The 26,416-nt window shown below is 32.7% G+C and overlaps 1 protein-coding gene across 2 annotated transcripts; it reads left to right on the top strand.

Annotated features, from left to right (window-relative positions):
- The first annotated feature begins 10,857 nt into the window (after positions 1-10,857).
- Positions 10,858-25,979, top strand: LOC106134199 (protein lin-28 homolog). Of its 2 annotated transcripts, none has more exons than XM_060944924.1 (5): positions 10,858-11,226; positions 17,778-17,908; positions 19,753-19,925; positions 22,255-22,375; positions 23,643-25,979. In XM_060944924.1, the coding sequence occupies exons 1-5, from the start codon at positions 11,187-11,189 to the stop codon at positions 23,775-23,777; spliced, it is 600 nt and encodes a 199-aa protein (XP_060800907.1). In that variant the 5' UTR covers positions 10,858-11,186; the 3' UTR covers positions 23,778-25,979. The 2 variants fall into 2 exon arrangements, with proteins under 2 accessions (XP_060800907.1, XP_060800906.1); XM_060944923.1 differs by having other exon boundaries at positions 23,640-25,979.
- The last annotated feature ends 437 nt before the right edge of the window (positions 25,980-26,416 follow it).

Here is a 26,416-nt window from a genome sequence, read left to right as displayed (position 1 = left end):
CCATTGTCCACTACCGCCTCGTCTCTGACACGCGCCCAAAGCTTTTTTAGCGAAATCGCTTTTTTGTTGCTTTTTTGCTGCGATAAAAAACCTTCCCCTATTTGCAAAATAACAGGGACCTTTGATCCAGCCGCTTATTAAAAGTAAATATTTCATGAAATATTATCGGTCACTTAAAGATTCATACACCATTACTATTACATCTGATATTTTTGTTATTGGTAACGTTATTGTTAATTTTATAGTAATGAAACATGATGAACAATGATTGTGCATTGATAACAATAGTCCACCTGAATTGATCTTAGTGAAAGTATAGTATCAAATAATAAAAAAAGGTGTGCCGTGTGGTTTTCGGCATTTTAGAATGGAACTACTCCATTTCAGTTCTCTGGGTGTAAAAGGCGACTAAGAGTTAGGCTAATAAACTTGGGATTCTGTCACTATTTGAAATTCATTCCATCTTAAAGCCATACAGCTGAACGTGGTCTTTCAGTCTTTGCAAGACTGTTGGTTCTGTCTACTCCGCAAGGGATAAAGATGTGAGTATGTATATCCCTTGAAGGGTAGTCAGCGCAAAAAGTTATAAATATGTTTGTAAAAAAATAATAAACGGAAAGAAAATTGTAAGTATTATTCAGATAATTTTAGTTAGAGAATTAATATATCAAAATTAGATACTCTGCCAGCTGAGAGCGAAGTTTTGGAGGATTGTTGCTAAAATTAGAGTGAAAAATAAGCGCTGTGCCATAATGTAGCGTAGGGTGGGTCAGGTAATTGGTGTAGAGTGACCATGAATGACGAAGATTAAAAAGTGGCATACATACCTTTGTAGAATATGAAACAAGTAATAAATGACTCAATTTTAATATAATCAATACAAAATTTAAAACATTATAAATGGTACGGTTATTTTTGGCCCATCGACACAAATGTATAATATTTTTCATGTTATTAAGTAAGTACATACATCGAAATATTTTTATTTCATTTGCCTCAATTAACCTTCCAAGTAAAAAAATAATAACATAGTACAAAAATAATAACATAATTAAATTTTTTTATGTTTTTGAAAAGTTTGATATATTTGAAATTGTAGCGGATAAACAAGAAAAATTAAGCGAAATTGTGAATGTTGGCAAAAATCCAGTATTGTTTACGTTGTATATTACCCATGTATCTCTCATCTTTATGTAGAAGTTACCCACGTTCCTGCGCTTCAGGCCCATGGTTTGTTTTCCGATATTTCTCCACTTTGTCTGGTCTTCGGCTTTCGAAATTTTTAGTTTGGTTCAAGTTAGATCTTCCGCCTATCTCTTTTTTTGGCCTGAGTGGAGGGTATTATTATACAGGTGTGAAATTCATAGTATTCAAATCTATGTATACTATTTATAAATGAAAAAGAAATGTTAACGGTTATGCGTGACGTACGGCAGAGATAGAGAGAGAGGCCTCTACAGTTATCTTCTCTACCCAATTTCAATGTCGGTGGAAGTAGATCCCATAGAAATCTGAATTCTCATAATTATGTCTTGTTCAACAAAATTGAAAATTGTGGCGACCCTTTAGAGTCACTATTGTGTCCACGAGCTGACCAGCAGATGTGCGGCCGGCTGCTTGTATTCAATCACACTGCGCATGCTCCGCACACTCGCCAAATATGGCCGCCAATTTTTTTTATATAATACACAGATTTAACAATTATTCGCAATAATATGTTCTGCTTATAAAGGATTAGTCAAATATGATTCATTTGCGTTTGGCTTTATTAATGTTCGATAACTCAAATTTATTAAAATATTCTCTTTCTTATGGCAAGGGAAAACGAAATCGTGAGGAAACCTGCAGATAAGGCAACCAAATGTGTAATCAAGAACTACTATGAGTTAGCTTCCTCCGCAAAGGTTGCGGAGGTCAAACGGGACTCGTTCGTAAGAAAACCTGGCCCCGAGATCCAGGATCTATGATCAAGGGCGAACCTCGGGCTTCTCTTCAGAGTGGTGAGAATGTAATCAGGACTGGTTACATTCTCACCACTCTGGAGAGAAACACCAGATGGAAGAAGAATAAACTAAAATAACTTAATATTTTTTTAGACTAGTATGATCAAAAAGCCGTGTAGTTCTCGGCAGAGCAGAGTTGCTGACGATTCGGTCACAACTTATTATCAGTCCGATTATATAACTGTTCAAAAATATAAGCTAAAAAGACAACAACACGTAAACCTATCCTAGGTTTAGTTCTTATTTTGCTCCTCTTGGTCCGTCCTTTGGGTTACGTACCTATGTAGATTGGCGTGGAGCGTATGTATACCTAAACCAGTTAAATAGTTCGTCAAATCACCTAGATAATGGACCGCTCTAAGGCTAAGGACGTAACTTACACAGAGATGATGATCAGAAAAATATTTTATGATAACTTTTACAGGATACACTTTAATGAAGAATCGTTCCTTTTAGTTAAATATACTCGTAGCTATGCGCGCTGATTAAAATCCAGCAGAAATTGTTTTACATTTACTAAATACACACATACCATCACGCTTTTTTCTATATACGAGTAATTTACTTAATGTCAAACAATTTATTTGAGTTTTACTTTAATTTATTTAAAAACTAAATTTAATGTTAGATATCTTACATTAAGCTAAATAGCTGAACGTGGCCATTCAGTCTTTTCAAGACTGTTGGCTCTGTCTACCCCGCAAGGGATATAGACGTGACCATATGTATGTATGTATGTATGTATATCGTAGGACATACTAAGATGACGCAGAGTATTTGTACATACCTTATCGTAATTTATTTTTAGAGAAATAAGAGGGTAGAATTTAATTTTTATTCGTTGGTTACTATATCTATACATATAACAAAGCAATAAAATATTATGTCTGTACATTGAATATATTAAAAAAAAATATTTATTATATTAGAAGAAATGTAACAACAACAACACACAGACCATAAATAAAAAAAGTCTTTTTATTTGCACACGTTAACATCCGTAAATATTTAACTTATTTGATTGAAACTTTTGTTGTTGTATAGCTTTTATGCCTGGGCAACATATAGGCTACAAGTTATTTTAAAAAATTTGAACAACTGATGAAGATTTAAATATAAATAACGTCTTAGTAAAAATTGTTCAGCCTCGTGAGCATTTTCTAATGAGGTATAAATTCCAACATTCTCGCGGGAACGGGAAATAATAGGATTATTTTATACACGCGAGCGCGGCGGCGAATGTCCTGTAGTTTCTTAATAAAAATATTTATTTATTTGTTCCTTACCATACATGGCCCACAGTCTGAAATGATTTTTATTTAATTACATAACATTATCTTCCTAGCAACAACAAAGAATTATATTGTAAGATTAAATACCATGATGACAAGGATTTATTATTATTGATTTCCTTTCGTTTAGTTCACGGATAATCTACTCCTAGTCTTTGCAAGTTACAAAAGCTTAACTTCTGTGTCCAGAATCACTAAATTCATTGATTTGGTTTTATATTCAGCTGTTTTCTCGACATCTATCCTCTTTTAGAATTTGAGATGTAATAAAACTATTCAATATTTTGATAAAACTTATAACTAGCAATCGGTTTTTCTTTACCACAGCTCTCAAAGCTAAAATCAAACACTTAAATACCTTCTGGTTATTATTTTTTCTTCCAAATAATATGACTGCGACTCCACCATTAATTTATGTAAAAACAATGTATTTAGGGTTTCGATAAGTGAGTTTTAATTACAACTTGAAATACTAGGTTGTTACCTTTATTTACTAGTGGTAAATGTATCCAGTCTCCCCTAGCCATGCGCGTCGCCCCACGCTCACGCAAAAGTACCACGCAGTCTTTCCCAAATCGGCCCCCGCGACACATCTCTATAATGTATACTAACATTTTACATTTCCGATACTGCAAAAAAACTAATAAACATTCATTTCAATCAATGAATAGGCTATAAGAAAGAACGATCGCGCAGGTCCGCGCTATTTTTTTATTGCGACACACGCAAGTTGAAGACGAATATCATTATATTTCGAGTTTTTTAAATGAGTATGATTTAATTACTCATGTTTTTGAATAGACTATATGTGTGGTCTTTTTAGTTTGACATATTTGAACAGGGGTGGCTCGCGGCATACATGAAGGGTAAGTCTTCTTATATACTAACATGATTCATCAAATTGGACTACGCATTGATTTCATATCGTCATTTAATAGTAGTGATAATGAAATCTGGAACAAGTGCGTGATCGCTCAAAAAATATTAAATTTGTTTTAAACAGTAACTAGAAGTTTATTTTCAATAGTGATGTACTTATTGACAAACCTGTTTATCACAAATAACATTAAATTTTGTGGTAACGATTGAAGTAAACAACTTAATAGTGTATTATTTACGGAAAATCTTTTTTAATATACTGTCATTTACCTATAAACATTAAGTGGATGTTATTTTTTAGAAATGCTCTCACATACTGCTTAATAAAAATGGTCTATTATTTTTAAATAATATCATATAAGATTGTGAGAGAGATATAAATGTAGTTTCGGCCCCATCAAAGCGATGATGGGTAGTAAAATAATAAAAAAAAATTACGCTCAGTAGGTATCTTGTAACAAGAATATGTACCTTGCGAAATAGTTTACTCAATTAAAACATATTAATATGAAACACATAAACGTCAATATTAAACGCACCGTAAATAAGCATTTCCGTTTAAATATTAAAAATATTAGTCAGTAGAAAAATACTCCTAAAAATTAGAATCAAAACAGTCACGCGCCTACTTTATAGTCTATTTCTTTTGGTAGATACTTATTTACCTACAAAAATAAATGTAAACATCTTGGTACGTATTTTTGTTGAAAACAATTTTAAATATATTTAAAGACATAAATTCAAACTGTAATAACTGATTTCATTTTTATTTTAATTACTTGAGCTTCTTTGTATGTTGTGATTAAAATACATCTAAAGATTATGTACCATTATTTCAGTACCTAAAGAGACTGACTATACAGGATTTACTGAAATATTTAAACATTCGCTTAATATTTTTATTTGACTTTAAAATTGGCAGTAGATTTCGCAAAATTTATCGGATTATTCGGATTTCTCTTGCTATTGAAGAAGATTTATTTGTATAACTTTTGTTTAACTTGTTCTCTGATTCGTAGAAGCTCCATTTAATCTCTCATAATTTAAATCCCATTTATCCTATTAAAGACCCAATGGTTGACTATTAGATAAAGAATGTGGCATTCAGTCCGTCGTTTCTGCTATATAAGTAGATTTTATTTTGTATAATAACGGTTGAATAAAAATTTGAAATTGAATAAAAAGTCAACTAAAACAAATACATCATTATATTTCCAGAGTGCAGCGTATGCGCTGCGGCGGCGGCGGCAGCTGCGTGGGCCACGGCCCAAAAACAGGATGCCACCAAGACAGCAGTCCCAGCCGTCCTTACCAACGGCACTGCCAACGGGTCACCAGTCCATAAAGGTGAGGAGAAAGCCAGGATAAGAATGAAGTTGAATTGATGGCTGATCTGATATTGATATAATCATTAAAATAGGTTTAAGTATAACAAATGCATGAACAGTTTTAGATTATTTAAACATTCATTTTCCTCAATTTGATTGTTTAAAGTTATGGTAAAACAACATGCAATAAAATATAGTAGGTATACCGAAATATTCTTCTGTTTTAAGAATCCGATCTATAAGATGCTATTCGCTATGACTAATCCATATTTCAGGTGGTCCGACTGCACTAAAAAAGCCTAGACAAATTCAATGCTAAGAGGGTGTTGTTCAACAATGGTACAGCAAAACTTTCTTATAATTTTATATATTAAAAAAAATCTGGGAAGTAAATTAATTACATTAAAAATATGATTAATTCAGCCCTTGTCCGCGGCTTCCCTCGCGCAAATCCTCCTATCTAATGGCTCTAACACTTCATATCCGTGGGATTTTTAATTTTGTTTGATGGAATTTTATTTTTTGAATGGCTTTGGGTTCGATTTTCAAATAAATTTGTCTTTTTAAAACAATTTAAGAAACAATGTGCTCCATTTTCAATTTTAGACAGAACAAAACAAAATAAGCTTAAATATGTTTCTTTGTGATCGTTTAGACTCTTCTCAGCATCGTCTCGTTAATAAAATGGTGTATAAAGCTTTTCATAAATTATTTAATGGTTTTAACATTTTTTGATACAATTGCTTATAAAATACCTACTGTTGGGTTGGGGTTAATCTAACACAGCACCACCCCTTCACAGTCCCGCCTCTGTATAACAATATAACAAATACATAATACAGAGTTTATTGAGGGGACGTAAAAGCACTCTTCGCCGCTTTTAAAGCGTTGTTGTTGTAAAAAGTTTCCTTTAGTTTACTTATTTTTAGACAGATGGCAGTAAAAGGGGAATACGCTTGTGCTGCCATCTTCACTGTTTTGATAGAGTCCTGTTTTATTTGAGGCAGGGGAATAAGCATCTCCTTTTTTGTAGTATGTTATAACCATTTAGTTTATGGTTTAACGCAGAATGTTTAACATAGGTGTCACTATGAGTATCATACTTATACAATTGTTTCTATTTTATTGACTAGCATGAGGGCAGATAGATATGGTGTTGGAGAAGTATGGAAAAAGTAAGAAACATGCAACAGAATGTTGGGCAGAATCACAAAACCTAAGAAATTGATTTTAAAAACCTAAGAAAATATGATGGAGGCAATGATAAGTCATTCATTTAGGCAATATGCATATTTCAAAACTATAGTAGAACGATAAAATAATCTAATTACAGATAGAGGAAAACATGAAAGAAAAAATAAACATACAAAACTACCAGCAAATATAAAATATTACGAAAACAATAAACGAAAAATCCACAAGATCTTTTATATATGGTTAGGAGAAGATATGAAGACATTCAGTATCATTTATTTATCAGACACAATGTAGGCCTGATGAGTGAATGAAACTGCAGCTTTTGGTAGGATTCTATTTTGGTAAAAAGGATTTAATACACTGATTTAAAAACATTACTGTGATTTTATATGTTATTCTTATGTAAGAGTTTACATAACGTTTCTCTAAGCATTAAAGATACTCTCATTACAAATTTTACAGAGTATTTAAAGAATTGTTACTTCAAAAATGCTTCAAAAGGAAATTGACATTTTGGCCTGAAGACCACTTCTCTTAATTCATCATATCGTCTAATTGATTTATATAGCTAAATTTGTATATTTTCATTAATATTTATAAGATTTTTTGTATCTTTCTAAGTAGATTTTAAAATTTTGTAGTCTTATGAGCAATAGAAAATTTATATTGTTCAAGCGTATGATTGATTTCGGTATTTAGTCGTGTTTGAAGTTGAAATTATTATACGAATGAATTGCTTTGTGATTTTAAATAATTCTTTGCTTTGTTTTCTGTGAATAGAAGTAAGTAAATTTCAATATTTTTAGCCGAACTTTATTAATAATATAAAACGTGACATCTGACAAAATTAATTCAAAGATTTACATATATACAATCTTCTCGCAAATGAATCGCATTTGTTATCTATTTTTCATGACAATATTAGGGGCCAAGCTAAGAATAGATTAATTAGCGTATATCTGATTTACATCACGCATCATAGAAAATATAAAATAGTTCTAACTCGACCGGGTAGGGTGAAAAGATCAGAGAAAGCGTACAACAATCAGTAGCGTTTTATTATTTTCAAAACTTGTCTTTCTTGTAGGTCAACTATTTGGATATTGTCGGTGCATAATCGTATGTGGATTAGAATGTCGACAATAGAGTTGACCGGCCAGTTCGTCACAATTTGACATGTCTTGAAGGGCCGGCTTGGGGTGGTAAAGCACACGCTCCAAATTTCGCCGTTTCTATGGTCGCTTATTGTAACGTGGAAAAAGTGGATGAGAAATTGTCACTTGCAACAATAAGCTTTTGAGTACAATAAGGGGTAAACAAATAATATTTTAACAATTAACTCAAAGTTTGTTCAGCATTATTATAATTGTATATTTTGCCACTTAGAATTCGATCGATCATGATAAAATTTCTTTACACACGCTTTCGAAACATTGATTATCATATATTATTTAGGAAATTGCATGATGAAGAAAGAACTGATTATTATGGTAATCATGACATATGCGAAGACATTAAAAATTATGTAGATCTGCAGTAACTCAAAAATCTAAATAACCAAACGACCGCATCGTTGTATATTGAAGCCAGTGTGCTTACTACATAAACAATCAATGGCTTTTGCATTTTCATAAATTTACAATTGTTGTTATATTATTGCTGCGTTTGAAATAATATACTAGGTGCTCTTCTAATCGATAATTGTATTGGGGATATAGAAGGAGCCTCCAACTTTTCGAATCAATAATAATTGGAAGACGTTTGTTCTTAATATTATTTTTAAGATTCTTAATGGGTGTTGTTTAAACACTTCATGTTAGAGGAAGATGTACAGTTTTTGTTATTTCTTTCATTTTCTTTTGAATTCCACTAAAACTGTATTTTTATTAATTTATTATTTCGACCATCATAAACATGGAACATTAAATAAGTAGATAAGTATAGTGCTAGGGTCTAGACAAAATTTTCTTAGAGGACTGGTTACCATTATTTGAAAAAGCTTTCCTCACACGTCTTACTCTATTCCTTGATAAGTTTAAAATAATCAAACCAGAACAGAATGCATTTCTAAAAGGAAAATCCACGACACTTGCCACCTTCTATCTCATAAATAAAATTCTGGAATCGATGGATAAACGTATATCAGTCACGACTGTCTTTTTTGATATGAGTAAGGCGTTTGATTTTGTAAAGCACGATTTATTGCTACCTACATAAATGCGAAATGTATGGTGTTCGAGGTTTGGCAAATAAGTGGGTCAAGAGTTATTTGTGTAACAGGACACAATATATGAAATAAAACAATATAACTCTACGAAGGAACCAAATTTATTAGGAGTGCCACAAGGTAGTAACCTGGGCCCAATGTTATTTTTATTATATATTAATATTATTTATTTATTACTATTTGCTGATGACATTTCTGTAATTATACCGTGTAATAATAATCTAACTTATAATGATGAAATTAATAAAACAATTGACAAAATAATAAAATGGCTTAATAATAACAATCTACAAATAAATTTAACAAAGATTACTTTTAAGCAATTTATAAATAAGAATGGTAATAAACATAGTTTAAATATTTCCCACAATAACATATTAATCAAAGAATCAAACCAAACCATGTTCTTAGGAATTACATTAGATGACAAGTGTACGTGGGAAGGGCATGTTGCCAAAATTTGTAAAAAGATTAACTCTTTTTCGTACGCTTTGTGGAAACTTACAAAAGTGAGTAGCAAAGCAGTAGCAATATGTACAAGCATATCATGGTTATATGGGGTCCGTTCTTCGATATGGCATTCTTATTATGGGGAAATTCCTGTCACCTAGAACGTGCTCTTATAGCTCAAAAAGCGTGTATCAGAGCAATATGCATCGTAGACCCTCTGACATCATGCAAATCTCTATTTAAAGAATTAAAAATATTGACTGTTCCATGCCTATATACATTCGAATCTTGTGTGTTTGTCAAAAATAACCCTAACTTATTTATAAAACGAAGTAACACTAGCAAATATAGCTGTAGATATCCTAATAGACTAAATCTACTCATCTCAACCACAAAAGTAAAAAGCAGAAATAGCTATCAAATGGCTGTCAAAATATACAACGGCCTCAATGAGGATATAAAGTCGCTATCTCTGAATGCCTTCAAAACTAAATTAAAACTGTGGCTTATGGAAAAATCGTTTTATACTGTTGACGAATATTTTGATTAAAATAAATTTTGACAAGAACATTTAATATGACATTATTTTAATTTTCATTTCAATTTTAATTTTCATTTAATATAAATTTTCCGTATTTTCGCATGGGATGACTGGTTAAATGCGCGAAATGTATATGCTTTGTAACACCTATAATTGTACCGCATTTATAGCAAATAAAGTATTTGTATTTGTTTGTACCACTGGAATGGTATAGGTAGTATTCGATCGGGGTGATTATGCCATCAATATGGATAATATATACTTAAACTACAACATATTATGAATTTATTGATTGCTTGACTTTCCGTGATTAGCATGAACTGTGAAAAAATAAATTTCACATAAAGACACAATAAATGAATTGGCTGAGGGATAAGCACTAACCACCGCGCCACATAGGCCTATTCCCTCATTGTACTATGATTGGTTAATAATCATATTTTTGGTTTTATAAACGATCTGTTTTTAAATAAAGTACTTGTTACTTACTGAATATTATACAAGTACATATTATGTAGGTTCATATAAAGGTATACATACTTCTTATAAATTATCCAACTCTAATTTGACTTAGATAATTATTACATAATTAAAATATTGACTAGGCAACATACCTTATTCATAAACAAAGCTTATACAAATATTTCATATTTAAATCTTAAATTCAGGATATAAATTAGTTCTATCTATTCTGTTTCAAAGCATCGTCCGGTAAGTAAGTTTCAAATCCTCAGGAAAATTTATTATTTTTGTTGGGCGACAAGGCAAAACATTTTTGGGTCGTGCGAATGGGTGTGTGCGTGCTGATGGTGCCGTTCACCCTGGTGCGTGCCGGCGTGTTCCTGCTAGAAGTGGTAGCGCGGCGTGCTACGGCGGCGGGCGGCGAACCAACAGAAGTGACACATTTCGGCCGCGACCGGGGTAAAGCGGCCGACGCTTTCGGCCGGTGCACACGTTCCGTTAGCTTCTCTATTTTAAAAACCACTTGCTTAACGATATCCGGGAAGGGAGCGACCGCATCGCTGCCGTCCGCACCACTGTCACTCATTTTGGATGCAGTCGACCTGCGTACGCGTCGATGGTCGCTACGCGCGCGCTCGCGGCCTCTCTATGCACCCCACACTTTTTTATAGTTGAAAGATTTTAATGCGCGTTAACTAAATCAACAAATGAACTGATGATAACCAAGTGCCTTTTGTGTATGTGAAGGATGGATGTTACGAAGAGGTGATATTTGTAGTGCCTGTTAAATTTATTAAATTAGGTATCATGAGTGGGAGGGAAGGCGGAAATGCAGTTCCCTCTGCGAGTAAGTACGGCTTGAAATAGCTTAAAATATATTTTTTTAAGTTTTAATTTATCCAGCACGTTAAAGTCATCCATCTAACATATTATGATAAGCGCATGCACACAAGTATTTTGCTTCAGCACTTCAGATTATATGTCACAGAAGTATTTGAGCCTATGGAAAGTAAGAACATCACGAAAAATATAAAAAATTGAGGTTAATAGGATTTCGTAATTGATGTCCCACATATGTGTAGCATGTTTACTTCGTATAACGTTGACAAACATCAACAACACTGGCTAATTATAAATAATCGTAATTAATGACGTACACCCTTGCACGATACTCAGTTACGTCACTTTCTACGCAATGTTTTTCTGTTTTAAGACGTAGATAAAATATAGTCCTTGAATAAAACGCAAGTTTAAACCAATTACTTTTTAATATAGGTCTTTATCTTACTTTTTTTTTTGTAAAACCTACCATTTATTTTATTATTGACAGAATATTAAAATACTTTTACAAAATTTTATCGAAGACTGCGCTTCAACGCAGCGCAGCAATTGTTTACTAACCTACGATTTCGTTTCGGTTACTCGCGTGTATGCCTCGAAACGTGTGCCAAACGGAACTCTAAACCAATAGCAATACAGTACATATCTGTCGGTTACTATTTTACCTTTGTGAGAGTGGGGCGTGTACCTGTGTGTGTATTTAGGTAAGAATCCGACTGCATTTTCGGAGGACCTTTAATCTTCTCCCCCCACCACTTGTACTACGTGTTTTTGTCATCGACATACCACAGTTTTAGTGTCGAACTTGTTTATCGATATTTCCACGACTCAACGTGTTTGTAAAAGCTCTACTGTTACCAAAGTTAAAATAAGTAGAAGTTGTAGTATTACAATTTAGATGGTCATAGACAAAATTGATGTGACAATTCGATGTGCGGTCCTACTAAAATATTTGCCATAAGCGTGGTATTTCAAGAAGTACCCAGAAAGTTTAGAAAGTCGATGTTAAGTAACGTAACGTCCCTACGGCAGGGTCTGACTCGTAACCAGTCAATTAAATCTGAATGGTGGTATGGTCAACTGTCTCTTTCCCTCTCGTTTCAAGATCCCATAGCCAAAGCGCCACTTGATGGTGATTCACGTTCGAATTCCATACCTACGATTGATAACAACCGAGTTAGTGAATGGCACAACATTTTAGGTCATTTGATTTGCTTGCTGACCATGCATCACATAGCTAAAACACATATCATGTACTTACATGTGTTTTGTTTACCAAATCACGTGATGTTTTCTATGAATGGGCTTATATACGGCATTCCTAAATGTTTTGTTGTGGACAGATTTATTGCTTTGAAACATGATTCTATTGTCTCTTCACGTCATTTACTGGCAGGAATAAAAAGTTTTTAATAAAATCCAGAGGTTGCCGTAAATATTTCCTACGGTATACACGCGGATGTCATTGACCTCTCAGAATGGGAATACTTAACGTAATGTATCGTACATTTTTGTTGTCACATGTTTCTGGTAGAATGCGAGATATCTAGGCGATGCTAAAGAGCATCACACATGTAGAGATAGATGACGTGTTGAAAACATGGTGACAACGATGGTTCCCACGTATGGCCGAGCCTAGAGCTAATTAGACATATCATTCTTTTAACCTAGATCTAAATTATAAATGTCATCTCCTGATCTTAAGTATCACACCATATATGTAACTAAAGTAATGTTTTTATTTGATTAAATAATAATTTGGTCCAATATTAGTCTTCTACAAATTATACGCAAACTTTACTTTTTTATTTTTTGTGACGTTTCGTCAAAGTTTTCACCAGAATATACTTAATTAAGCATTTTATTGTACAGATCACCAGTTCAAGTAAGTTTTTTTTTATGAGATAAATATTATTTTATACATGGCTTTCATAGTTTATAAGTTTTCATAGTAGCCAATTTTATAAAATGCTTTGAAGGAATACAGTAGGGGGCCACACATTTGGTAAGTAGTTTAAAAATTCTTATTTTAACTGTGATGTCAAAATTTGTAGTAGTGATTTATATTTCTATAGGTAGCACGTGTTGTAATTGTGAAAGTTCACATTTGGTATTAAATGACGTTTTTAATAGACCGAATATTTTTCACGATAATTTTAAACAAGGGAATGAAGATGCTAACATGCACATTATATTTCCAATGAATATCCTATAAGGTTATATACAATGAATTTTAAAATATGACGTTGTTACCAAGTTGGGAATAGAAAAACGTCTAAGCTTTTAAAAAGGATGCAAAGCGATGATGCTGTAGTTAAAAGGTGAACTGCAAAAATAAACAATCCATAATAGGCAGCCAAGAAAAAATTAAACGATGTGGAAGTGTCGTTATTATGGCTAAAATTTTAATTTCCCAATTTATTTTGGTTCACAATTATTTTGAAGTTAATTAACTAACATTATTTTAGAATAACATTTAAGTGCCCTATTTATCATATATAAAATAATTAAGTAAAAACTTATAACATTGGTGCAAGTTTATGATTCGGAAGATAAAATCATGGCTTTTCCTCAAATATTTATAATTAGGTAAGTAAACCACTGCAACGACTGCGGGTACAAACTATGCTAATTACGAGTTTATACCGACAAAACAATAGAACACCTACATAATCATATTATCGTAAGACGTTAGATGCTAGGCTGCGTGCACGCAGTTAAATGTTTGACTTAAGATATGCATAGTATTTCCCCTTCCTGCTTTTAAAATAACTTACGCTTAAATTAACTCAAGTTCTAAAATAGTATAATCGCTGTAGAACTAACAATAAACAAGAAATGTCACGATTCCTGTGTCACAAACGGGCATTCGTTGTAGAGTTACGTTTACGGGTGTATTTGGTACAAAGCTATAAAATTAATTTATTTTTTAAATGATAACAGCCCAGAAATCGAGGTTATAATGGACTTGTATAGCGAAGGTACAAGTAATAACTAAATCACGTAAATATAATTTTATATGTCAATGTTTTGCTGACACCAAAACAATCAATTATAATATTTATTAGCAGTTTTAAATAATGAAAATACTCGGTAAGTAGGTACGCAACACTTCCCTCTTAAGAAAAGTAAGTAATTTATTTCATCAAAACGCAAAGCCGTAAAAACAAATAGGATTATATCAAATATTTGAGAGGTATAATGGTATGCAACCAGAAGTAACGCATACCTCAGAATGTATGGTTGCATAGAAATTCCTAAGTGTATGTAGTTGGCGCGAGATGCGGCGTGTAGGGGAAAGGGGGCCGTTTCCGACTCACGTGCCACGCCGAGTAAACAAATGTACAAAACAGATACACGCCTCTCATCCACCTTTGCTTCCACTTGATCGATACTCTCACACTGCTCTTTTTATACAAATATCTTCGATTCATCTATGTTGTGCATTATATTTTTTACTTAAGTTGAAACTCAAGAAAAAGAAGGCTTTTTATGTTTTCATGGAATCGTGAACATTCTTGTTCCGTAGATGTATAATACGTAGATATATAATATGTAGATGCTCATATACAAATACTTAAAATGGCCATATGTATAATACTAGCGACCTGCCTAGGCTTCGCACATAGTACATAAATAGCCTATGGCACCAGACTACAGATAATGTACACTTTAAATGGCGAAAGAATTTTCATGCTCGGTTCAGTATTTCTGAAGATAAGTTAAACTTTGAACTAATAAACAATTAAAGTAACTTACTTCACCTTTTCGTTGTATTAGTAGGTATAGTTGGTCATCTCTTACAGACGATGAATAGATTTCTAATAAAATAAAGAAATTCTGATACAAGTCACTCACATTTGAACCAGTCACACAGTTAGTTCGAGACTTGGGTTACGTTGCTATAGGTTATGGGTTGTTACTTACTAACTCAACGACATTGTATATTTTTATATAATAAATACCTGCTTATTAAATAAGCAAATACATGTAAATTAATGTTTTTAATAATTTTCATAATGAGATACTCCTTTGACTGCATCGAGTTGATGCAACAGCATTTTGATAACAACGTTGTTTTCATTCATCCACGAGAGATAAGGCAGACTCTGGGGGTTTCAGATGAGAATTACAAACAAACGTAAAAGTACATTAACAAAAATGTAAGCTAAATTAAATCCGCGTTTTAATAGAATTTATGCCAATAAAAAAGAAAGCACCTACCAACGTGATATGATTCAAGAGATCGAATTCTATTCTACTGTAGATTTTTCATTTTCTTTCTAACAATGATTTATTTCTTTTTTATAAAATTAAACTTATTATCATCCATCCTATGTAGTATATGTATGTTTATTTTATATATAGTATATATCTATAGTCATACTTATGTATGTAAACTATTTTATATGTAAGTGTATAAAGTAATCTATTATTCATATTTTTTTTTTAAAGTCATTGCTCCACCCGTGCATCCATCTCAGTTTGGTCCGAAGGTTCGACTGTGGCATTAAGTCCACCTGTTGTACATTTTACATGCATAAAGTTTAAATAAATAAATAAAACTTGAAATGAAAAAGTTCTAAAATTAAATAAAGTAGGTATTTTAATTGTAACTGGAAGGAGGTTAGGCTTTCGCTCAGCAATGAGCCATAAACAAGTTAAAAAAATGTAAGTCTCTGAAAATCGTTGTCTCGCCTCATCATACCTATGCTACTAAACTTTGGGTGAAGTTTACCATTCATGCTTATTTATAAGATCTTAATTCCATATACCTATCTATACTACGTATTTTCAAAGAATTTACATTCAATATTCTATTACGGCCGCTGTGCAACGTGGCTCTTATAGTATGCTGTACGGCGGGCCCAATAGGTGCAGTGTCGGCAATGAATGAAAAAGGTACCAGAGACGCAACCTAAATACCGAACATTCTTGTACTCCGTCGCCACGTGTGTTGGCTTTTACCAGCCGCCGCCCGAAATAATGTGCTTAGCTTACATACCAACGCATGGTAATGTAAATTGAATTAGCGAACCTATCAATAAGAGTTCATTTAAGTTGAAGAAAAGTTTCGTTTCTATTTTTATAATTTGTTTTTCCATATTAAGTAAATTAAATCTAATCATAAAATTTTGAACAAAATTTATTAGTTTAAAAACATAAAAATGTCGTACTTGGTATTGTCTTTTCCGTTTTTCTTATAGTTATGAATCACAAAAACAAATTATCCGCAAGTTGAAGAGATGGAAGTAAAATGATTCACTTCCGACTTCTAAGAAAACAAGTTATATTCATAGTGTTAAAATTAGTGATAAATTGATTTTTGCTATTAGTCATATTACATATCCGCATTCTGATTTTTATAGTATGTCATCATAGGATTATGTTATTTATTTGATAAGTAAAGTAGATTTAAAGAAAGTAATAGATATAGGAAGTAATACCTATAAGTAAAATTTGAGATAAATTTATATAAACTATCTTATAAATTTAATAAATTTGACTATTAAGGTTATTAATATTCATATATTCGCAGTAAACAACCGATACGCAGTATAAGTAATTTAATATGCGTAAATAAGCTTTTGAGGTTAATAACTATAGTGAAATAAAAAGAGGAGTCTATTCTTCAAATGGTTTCCCACGTTATTTTTTGTAAAGGAGCCCGATAAGGGGAATAGTACCCTTTCTTAGTCCAGTAAGCGATCGTGGGTCCTTATTTATTGCTAATAGATTTCCGAACGGTATAAAGTCTATTAATGTAGTAAGAAGGCGGGGATTCGTCTAATGCAATCATTTTATCTTACAGTAATTTCATTAGAGTTTATTTTATCATAATGCACATTCTGAAATTTCGTTCATTAGCATGAACCGTACATGTCACAATTTTCATTAATTAACACAATTTGTTTTTATACGAATAAGGTTTAATTAGAAGTAGAATACGAATCAATGTTTGAGCTCAACAGCTATGTACTTATATTATATTGTAATAGCTTTTAGCGATATACAACAGCGCTTTACGATCATTCTCAGAGGTTTATTTCCTATCATGTATTCTGAAACATTTTTAGATAATATTTGAAGCAACCGAGATAAGGATCATAAGCCAAGTCATGATGTCCCTAAGATTAAAAATTCAACAACTGCTTTAAATATGCCAAATATTTATTTTGCACGTGCTACTAACAATTTCAAAGAAAATGTCAGCGTCAAAGTAGAAGTATATTTCTGAGAAGGCAGAGTAATTGTTTTCTATCAAATTTCCAATATTTTTGAAAATGTAGGTATAACACGATAACGAGAACTGAGATTCTAGTGCTAGTAGACCATAGACATGATAAAAATTCACTTTTAGCTCAGTTACAATTTTTTTTCCAAAAGCTAAGTTCTTAAAATTGTTGTGACATGTTTGAGTTTTACTTAAAATAAATCCGAGGACTAAATAGATCACATTAAACAATTGTTAATAGAGCTTATGAGAGCTATTGATATCCCCTTTGTAATTTTTCTATTCAAAGGCATGGTTAAAGAATACAATGCAATTTATTGCAGGTGCGGGTAGTTCTAGTGGCAGCGGGGTGGTGGGGGTGACGCGACGCGGGCGCTGCAAGTGGTTCAACGTCGCCAAGGGCTGGGGGTTCATTACCCCTGAAGATGGTGGCCAGGACGTTTTTGTTCATCAGGTAATATGCAATTATTTTAGAAATATTTAAAGAAATTTTTAATCATCCTTTTGGTGTTTGACCAACTAAACGTGAATCGTTCGTTTTCCAAAATATTGAGAGTGTTATAGACCATTTACAAAAATAAATGTTCTTTTAATATATTAGATAAAACTCTTTTATGAAGTAGATAAAATAGAAGGCAGAGAATGAAGGAGTAGGGACAAGTGACGATAAAAGGAAAAAAAAATAATGATTTTAACGCATGTAATTCTCGCAATTATTTTGTAATGGCTCGGATCAGTGGTTTGTGCAGTTTCTTTAGCTCTTATTATATTCAGGGTACTAAGTACGTGTGGGCTAAAGGAATATCACCTCGTCACTTGTGGAAGAGTAAATTAATTATGTGGGCATAAAGTTGACACAATTAAAACACCTGTTGTAAGTATTACTTACAAACTAAAGAATGAGTTAATATTCAAACTAGGGTTCATTTTTATAATTGGGGAAGATGTTACTGATAATTTCCAAGTTATGTCTTCGTACATCCGGCCTTAAAACACTGTTTGTAATTAAATTTTAACATACATTTCTATTAATTTGTAATACTGATGAAATGGCTATAAATCTATAATAATATACAATTTTATGGTTATGATTATATTATGAAATGAAGATAAACAATTCTGAGTATCGAGTTTTATTTATCATCTAGCGAGCACGTGTATCGCTTTGAATGACATTTCCTCTTCAGTATGAATTTTAACAATAATTATAACTTTATAAATATACTTATATATACAAATTTTTCATATATATATTATGAAATTATTCGTATAATTTTATACTTCTAAATAAAAAACAAGAAACGAAATAAAAGTTTGAAACAGTATGTATATGTAGCATAACTACACCTAGGTAACATACTTGCGTAGTATGGGGACGAGTACCTCATTGATTATAACGATAACAAGCTGAAAGATATTCTACGGCATATCAAACATATACCTATTACGATTATAATAGTAAAATACATTCATTGACAGAATACAGCGGTATCTAGCGGTTGACCCGATAGTGCTTATTTGTTGGTTCGGCTTATCAAGGCCGGATGTTTTTTCTATATATTTACGCCACCAAAGTTGTACTTCGTTCGGTTGCAGCGACGCCAGCGGTAAAATTTATATTAGGTCAAGACTGTGTTGTTGAATGACGATAACGTAATTTTTTCTCACAAAATGTTATCTCTCGATTCTGGTTACTATCGTTACTTTTGAATTTTCTGTGTGATGTCACGTGGCAATGGCGGACTGTGCCACTAGGAGCACGTGGTAAATTCAAATTGGGGCCATCTTCAGTCTAAAGAAGCTCATCAAAAATCCTAACATTCTGAATATATAAAGACACTGCTAGATAAAATGTTTTAAGTATACATTAACTTAACATTAACGCACAGCACAGAATTAAGTTGTATGTAGAGTATGATGCTGCACCTTTGGCAGTGGGGATAGCCACCGATTATTTAACACCTTTTTATATACGTATATAGACGTAACTGTACGTATATAAAAAGGTGTCAAATCCCTTATGAGGTAGATCATTCCATCACTTATCAGTCCTCAAAAGACTGAAAGGCCACAATCAGCTGTGGGATAGAGATTCAAATTTTAGTGACAGGTTGCCAGGAGAAGTAACCCTGGCTAAGAAAAGTATCCGAAGTTGATAAGCCTTTTTCTTGATTGACTTGTGCAATTTGCACGGGATGATAATCAGTTGGAACAAACCAAGTTTTTTCTTTACTACCAGACACGCATGGAAGCTTAAGACACCTTTGCATTAGTCTAATGGTAGCTTTCCAATTTCAGAGTGTGATTAAAATGAGCGGTTTTCGATCATTGGGAGACGAAGAACTGGTGGAGTTCGAATGTAAGGAGTCCGACAAGGGGCTGGAGGCAACTCGGGTGTCGGGGCCCTCTGCCACCGACTGCCAGGGATCCAACCGTCGTCCGCTCTCCAAGAAACGCTTCAGGAAAATACGGTGGGAATCTTCTCCTATATCCTAGTATTAATAAAATAAATGCGAAAGTTTGTAAGAATTTGCGAATGTGTATGTGTTTGTTACTCTTTCACGCAATAACAATTGAATGTATTTTCATGAAACTTTTCACTAATTAAGCTTAGATATTGTAACAATACAATACGTTAAAATTTATAAGTAGTTTAAAAGCGGATGAAGTCGGCTAGTTATTATTATTATAAAAGTGGACACTGGCTGTCTGATTCACTAACATTTCAATGCACTAAGAATTTTAAATTTGGCATGTAGGTTTCATATGGTATTTTCAAAGATTTTTTATAATTTTCTAGTTACTTTTTACGTTCTTAGTCTAGTATTCATTATATATTCTGAATTTTTGAAAAAAAAGAAGAAAAAGTTGATGAGTAATTAAAATTGTGTGTGCTACAACAGCTATCTCAATATTTCCCTGGCAAGATTTGAGGCAATAAATGAAGAAAATATTGAGAACTGAAAAAAAACATGTAGAGCCAAAAATCATATGTATTTCTTTTTACTTCTACTGCATTGTTTGCAAGTCTGCAGATCGAATACGAAAGCACGCAAAAGGATTCACCTATATAAGATCAAGAACATTTTAGGTACCTACCTACCACATTTTTATCTTCTTTGTTGGAATAGGATTTTCTTAGGATTTTGAACTTTTCTGTACAGCATACTAACAAAAAAAAACAAAAGACTTAAATAAAATGGTTTTAAAAAGCCAAATAAGTCAATGCATTTTATTTATATACTACTCTGTCAAGAAAGTAGCAGGAAAAGATCAATAATACACAAACTGTTTGTTATTCATCCAAATTTATTTTATCACCTTCAAAATATGCTCCTTTAGAAACGATACACTTACGCCAACGAATAATCCAATCATCAAAACATTTTTTAAACGCTGTTTCCGGAATTGAGGTTAGTTCTCGCCGCGAATTCTCTTTTATGTCTTCTACCGATTGAAAACGGGTGCCACGAAGTGGTAATTTGAGTTAAGGAAAAAGAAAAAAGTCGGCTGGAGCCATATCTGGTGAATATGGTGGTTGCTCGATGGTATTTGTTGAGTGTTTGGTTAAAAATTCGTTCACAATGATGGCCTTGTGCGAAGGTGCATTATCATGGTGCAAAATCCAAGAATTTTCTTTCCACAAATCTGGCCTTTTTCGTCGGATTTGCTCTCTTAAACGCCGCATAACACTCAAATAATATTCCTTATTTACCGTTTGACCTTCCGGCAAGAATTCCGAGTGCACAACACCGCGATAGTCAAAGAAAACAGTCAACATGACTTTGACTTTTGAACGACTTTGGCGTGGTTTTTTCGGTTTCGGTTCAGTTGGAAGGCGCCACTCCGAAGCTTGTTGACTAGTTTGCATGTCAAACTCGTAAACCCACGTCTCGTCACCAGTAACAATGCGTTTCATGAATGTTGGGTCGGAATTGACTCGTTCTAGCATGTCCTCAGCGACTCTCATGCGATTGAGTTTTTGAAAAAAATTCAGGTCTTTTGGGACTAGCCGAGCGGCAACATGTTTCATACCCAAATTATTAGTTAAAATGGTACGGATCGACTCGTGAGATACAGAAAGTTCGGTGGCTATCTCTCTCAAAGTTGAATGAGGATTTTCAGTCACTATTTCCTTCACTTTTGCGATGTTAACTTCAGTTGCAGACGTTGATGGCCTACCAGAGCGAGGCAAATCTTCCATCACATCTCGACCGCTTTTGAACACTTTGTACAGTGGTACATCAAAAACTCGTGCTTATGAGTGCATAAGCACGAGTTTTTGATAAAGTCGATTCACCGTAAGCCTTCTGTAACATTTTCAGTGACTCCGAACACGATATTCCATTGGCAATGCAAAATTTAAGACAAACTCTTTGTTCGATGTTTTTATCCATTATGAAATTAGCAATACACACTAGATATGATATAACTAAAAATAGCACTGTATTTAATGTAAACAACAGATGCAACTCAAACTCCGCGCCAAAATGAAAAACAGTTGTGCCAATCTAAAAACAACAAAAAAACAAAAATTTGAATTTGGAACCATAAATAAATAATCCATTCCCGATACTTTTCTGACCGAATGTATACAAAAGTATACATTCAGTCAGAAAATAGTAGAAAACTACTTCTTTTTAGCGTAACCTGGGTTATGTTTTGTCACGGAGCGCCATTTTTCATAAGTATATCGCCGAGATGGGATTTGAACATGTGCCTCTACTATCACACCAGACCATCGATGGTCCATATTTATTTTTATATAATTTTTATAAATTTATTATATTATAATTTCAGATGCTATAATTGCGGTGAGTTTGCCAACCATATAGCTGCAAAGTGCAACATCGAACCTCAACCAAAGAGATGTCATAACTGCAAGAGTGAAGACCATCTGATTGCCGACTGCCCTGTAAAGGTATAATATTATTTTATGAATACATACATACATATGATCATGTCTTTATCCCTTACGGGGTAGACAGAGCCACCAGTCTTGAAAAGACTGATAGGCCACGTTCCGCTGTTTGGCTTAATGATAGAATTGAGATTCAAATAGTGACGACGGGTTGCTAGCCCATCGCCTAAAAGAAGAAGTTTATAAGCCTATCCCTTAGTCGCCTTTTACGACATCCATGGGAACGAGATGGAGTGGTCCTATTCTTTTTTTTATTGGTGCCGGGAACCACACGGCATGATCTATGATTAGAAAGAAATACATACATACATACATAAACTCACGCCTCTTTCCCGGAGGGGTAGGCAGAGACTACCTCTTTCCACTTGCCACGATCCCTGCATACTTCCTTTGCTTCATCCACATTCATAACTCTCTTCATGCAAGCTCGGCGGTTTCGGGCACTTTTGACCTGACCCTTCACCAGGACGTCCTTAATTTGATCAAGATATGTTCGTCTAGGTCTTCCCACCCCGACCTTTCCTTTTTCTTTAGAAAGAAATAAAATATATTAAATATATTTTCTATTACTTGACATAAACTTATTTTATTTTTTCTTGCCCGATTGATGACCTCATTGATTTTTTAAATTATTGAATACGAACGGCTCGCTTCGGTTTCGACCGTGTACATACATAGCCTATAGTACCCGCAGATATGTAGGTAATTTTTCAACAGTGAAAGTTTTTATGATCTGCTCAGTATTTCTAAAGATAAACTTTTCCTCTTTATGATGTTAGTAATAAAGTATGGATTTTAAAGTTATTCACAGTTAATTATTCGCAACGAATCAAAAGTCCTTTATCAGTATTTAAAACAAGCTTCATCTCAATCAAATATACTATTTTGGTTTCTAAATTGTGGGAAGGGATATATAAGGTGCTAAATTATTAAATCTTTATTTTTTTATACATACATATGGTCACGTCTATATCCCATGCGGGGGAGAGCCGAGCCAACGGTCTTGAAAAGACTGAATGGCCACGTTCAGCTATTTGGCTTAACGATAGAATTGAGATTCAACTAGTGACAGGTAGGCTAGCCCATCGCCTAAAAAAGTATCTCAAGTTTGTAAGCCTATCCCTTAGTCGCCTTTTACGACATCCATGGGAAAGAGATGAGATGGGAAGGAGTGATCCTATTCTTTTTTGTATTGGTGCCGGGAACCACACGGCAAATTTTTTATTTAATATTAATAATTTTATTATTACTTTTTTATTCGGAGAAGAAAAGCGATCCTCAATCAAGCAACTCACAAGGAAGCCAGCAAGGCAGTCAGCAAGGCAGCCAGCAAGGCAGCCAGCAAGGCAGTCAGCAAGGCAGCCAGCAAGGCAGTCAGCAAAGCAGCCCTGAACAACCGTAACTGTACCACCAAATTAAAAAACTTTATTGCAGCAAAATGATTGACATAGGTATATCCTGCGACATTATTCGTTCATACATCCTCATGTTAAGCATCATTTTCTTTAAGTTTCGGTTCATCAACTTTAGGATCAATCCATGAGACTTAAACTTTCATTCCAAAACCAAAATTTTCGTTAACTGTAATAACAAACAACTTTAGCGTTTGCTTAATTTAAAGCTAAAATCAAACATTAAATATGAAAGTTATCGCCATAACTACCTCATTTACCAAGAAGTACAATTAAACAAGACTGAATAATCCACTTATTATTTAAAACAAAACTATAAGTACATACTTTATCTGTATAATTAACTTTGCATTTAAGTTCGAAAAGGTAACATAAGTACAAATTTTATGTGTTCGAGTGTTAATCTTATCTTAAATTTACCGTATATTATTGTATTTACCCAAAGTTAAGTGTGTGTTTATATGATTATGAATTATTTTGAAAATTGTTGGTATTTTATTATGACAGATTTTGTTAAATTAAGCATTATGTACCCATATTAAAATAAGTATTACAGTGGCTATGTACTAATTTTAAAGATTGGTTTTATAAATAGTAGTAAAATTACTTGCACAAAAAAATAATAAAAAAATTAAATTAAAAGGCCCCTGACAAATTATAATGAGAAACAAAGAATCTGATTTAAGTCACAAACAACTTTATTTTAAAGCCATTTTATGTATGCGCTTTTAGTAAAGTTTGCAGGCATATCTATAAAATTATTCACAATCTGTAATCAATTGGCTTCAACAATAAAGATTTACTGAATATTATTGTGGAGCAGAGGTGACGATCTTGCCTATAAACCTTCATTTGCCTGGCAAATAATAAATTCTTGTTTTGGTTGGTTTTCTTCTTGGAGGTTCATTATTATATATATTTCTTATGTAGTATTGTTGAGTTTGTTTACCAAAACACAAGGAAACTTGCTGTGGAGCTGACTCATCGTTTATTTACTTATAATTTTTTACTATAATTTATAATTTAATTTATATTATTTTTCCATTTCATTATTTCTCTACTTACCACATAAATTACAGACAAGTGATGGCGAAATATCAATATATCATATCAGAATAATTAATTCAATCTACGAAGATCTGAATATGGGGTAAATTTTGTAAGACTATCACGATTGCCACTAAAATATACCTAATTAAGAATATACTGGAAATAGATATTTACGAACTGTTGATTTTAATGGAATGGTGTTGACCGAAGTGTATTTAAAAATAAAGGAAAGTTCATGTCGTGCCAAAGCCAAATATTTTTTGTTGCAATATGCATAAATAACTAATGTAGCGTTGTGTTCGGTATAATTTTAATGTTTTTTTTTAAGAAATTTTACTCTTTGTCTTAAGTTATTATTGATATATTAATCTGGAGCGCATAGTACAAATATACTTTAGTAAGCTGATGCCAAGTAAAAACGTAATTTATGTTTGCTCAAAAGCCTATTAATAAGATTGAAGTTTTATAATTACGTAGGTACTTAATTTGACCACCATTATCTAATGTTTTCATGCCATGTGGGTACTATTACAAATTTGACTATTTTTAGTATAAGAGTTTCGTTTATATGTAAAGATGGTTGTAAAACTGGTTTACCATCTTAATGAAAAATAAATTACATTTAGTTTTTCTGAATTGTTATAGGTATATATCGAACTTATTTCACATTTAAAAAACAGGCAGATCAAACACCATTCAAATATTAATTCACTCACAGCTACATATTTTATGTTTTGGCGACTGATTAATATTTAAGTTACTTAATAATTTATGAGGTCATGAAAATGTTCACAATACATGAAGTAAACCAGTTGAAATCATAAATAACATTAAATAAAATTATAACTTTTTAATTCAGGCATAATATTTATTTTGAATATTTCACTCAGTTTACACAAAAAATATTATTTTGATGATAGGTATTATTATCTTACGGGTTTCTTGTATTGTCTATTAGTATGTAAGCCACTAGTTATAAAATAATTAATTGTAAGTAAGATTTTAATGAAAGACTATTTGGAAACATCTACCTCATAATTTAATTTCGTTAAATAGAGTTTATTGATAAGTTAATTAACATTTTACAAAGCATTTATATTTCTTGAACTATCTTTTGCTTAAAGCCGAATTCTTAAGGAATGTATCTTATGTTTAGAGTTTAATATTTTGTTTTTTTTTATAATAACTATTTGGAGAATAAATTTTTAAAATAATGTTTGTTTTCATTGGTTCGAGAATATTATGGTGGTTTATTGGTTTGAATTTGATAAGTCGACGTCTAATGACCTTGTTATCTACACTAATATTATAATGGTAAAAAGACTCTATTTTAGACCATCTGCACTCATGGGTTCCTATGGCTTCTGTTTTCAACTCGGGCTGATAATCAAATATTTCATTTGAACTTTGTTTCAATAGATATTTTTGGACGTTAGTTCTAGCTTCGGGTTTTAAAGGTTGGTCAAATAGCCATTTTGTTCTGTTTTTATTTATCTTACGAAATAAAAAGTGGGCTCGTAAAAATTTGTTGAAAAATCACTCCTTGACTTATCTCATTATCATCAGTTACAGCAAGCAA

Source organism: Amyelois transitella, chromosome 7, assembly GCF_032362555.1.
Source record: "Amyelois transitella isolate CPQ chromosome 7, ilAmyTran1.1, whole genome shotgun sequence".
NCBI lineage: Eukaryota > Metazoa > Arthropoda > Insecta > Lepidoptera > Pyralidae > Amyelois > Amyelois transitella.
The sequence above is the reverse complement of the archived record's forward strand: the minus strand, read 5'-3'. Positions and strand labels throughout refer to the sequence as shown.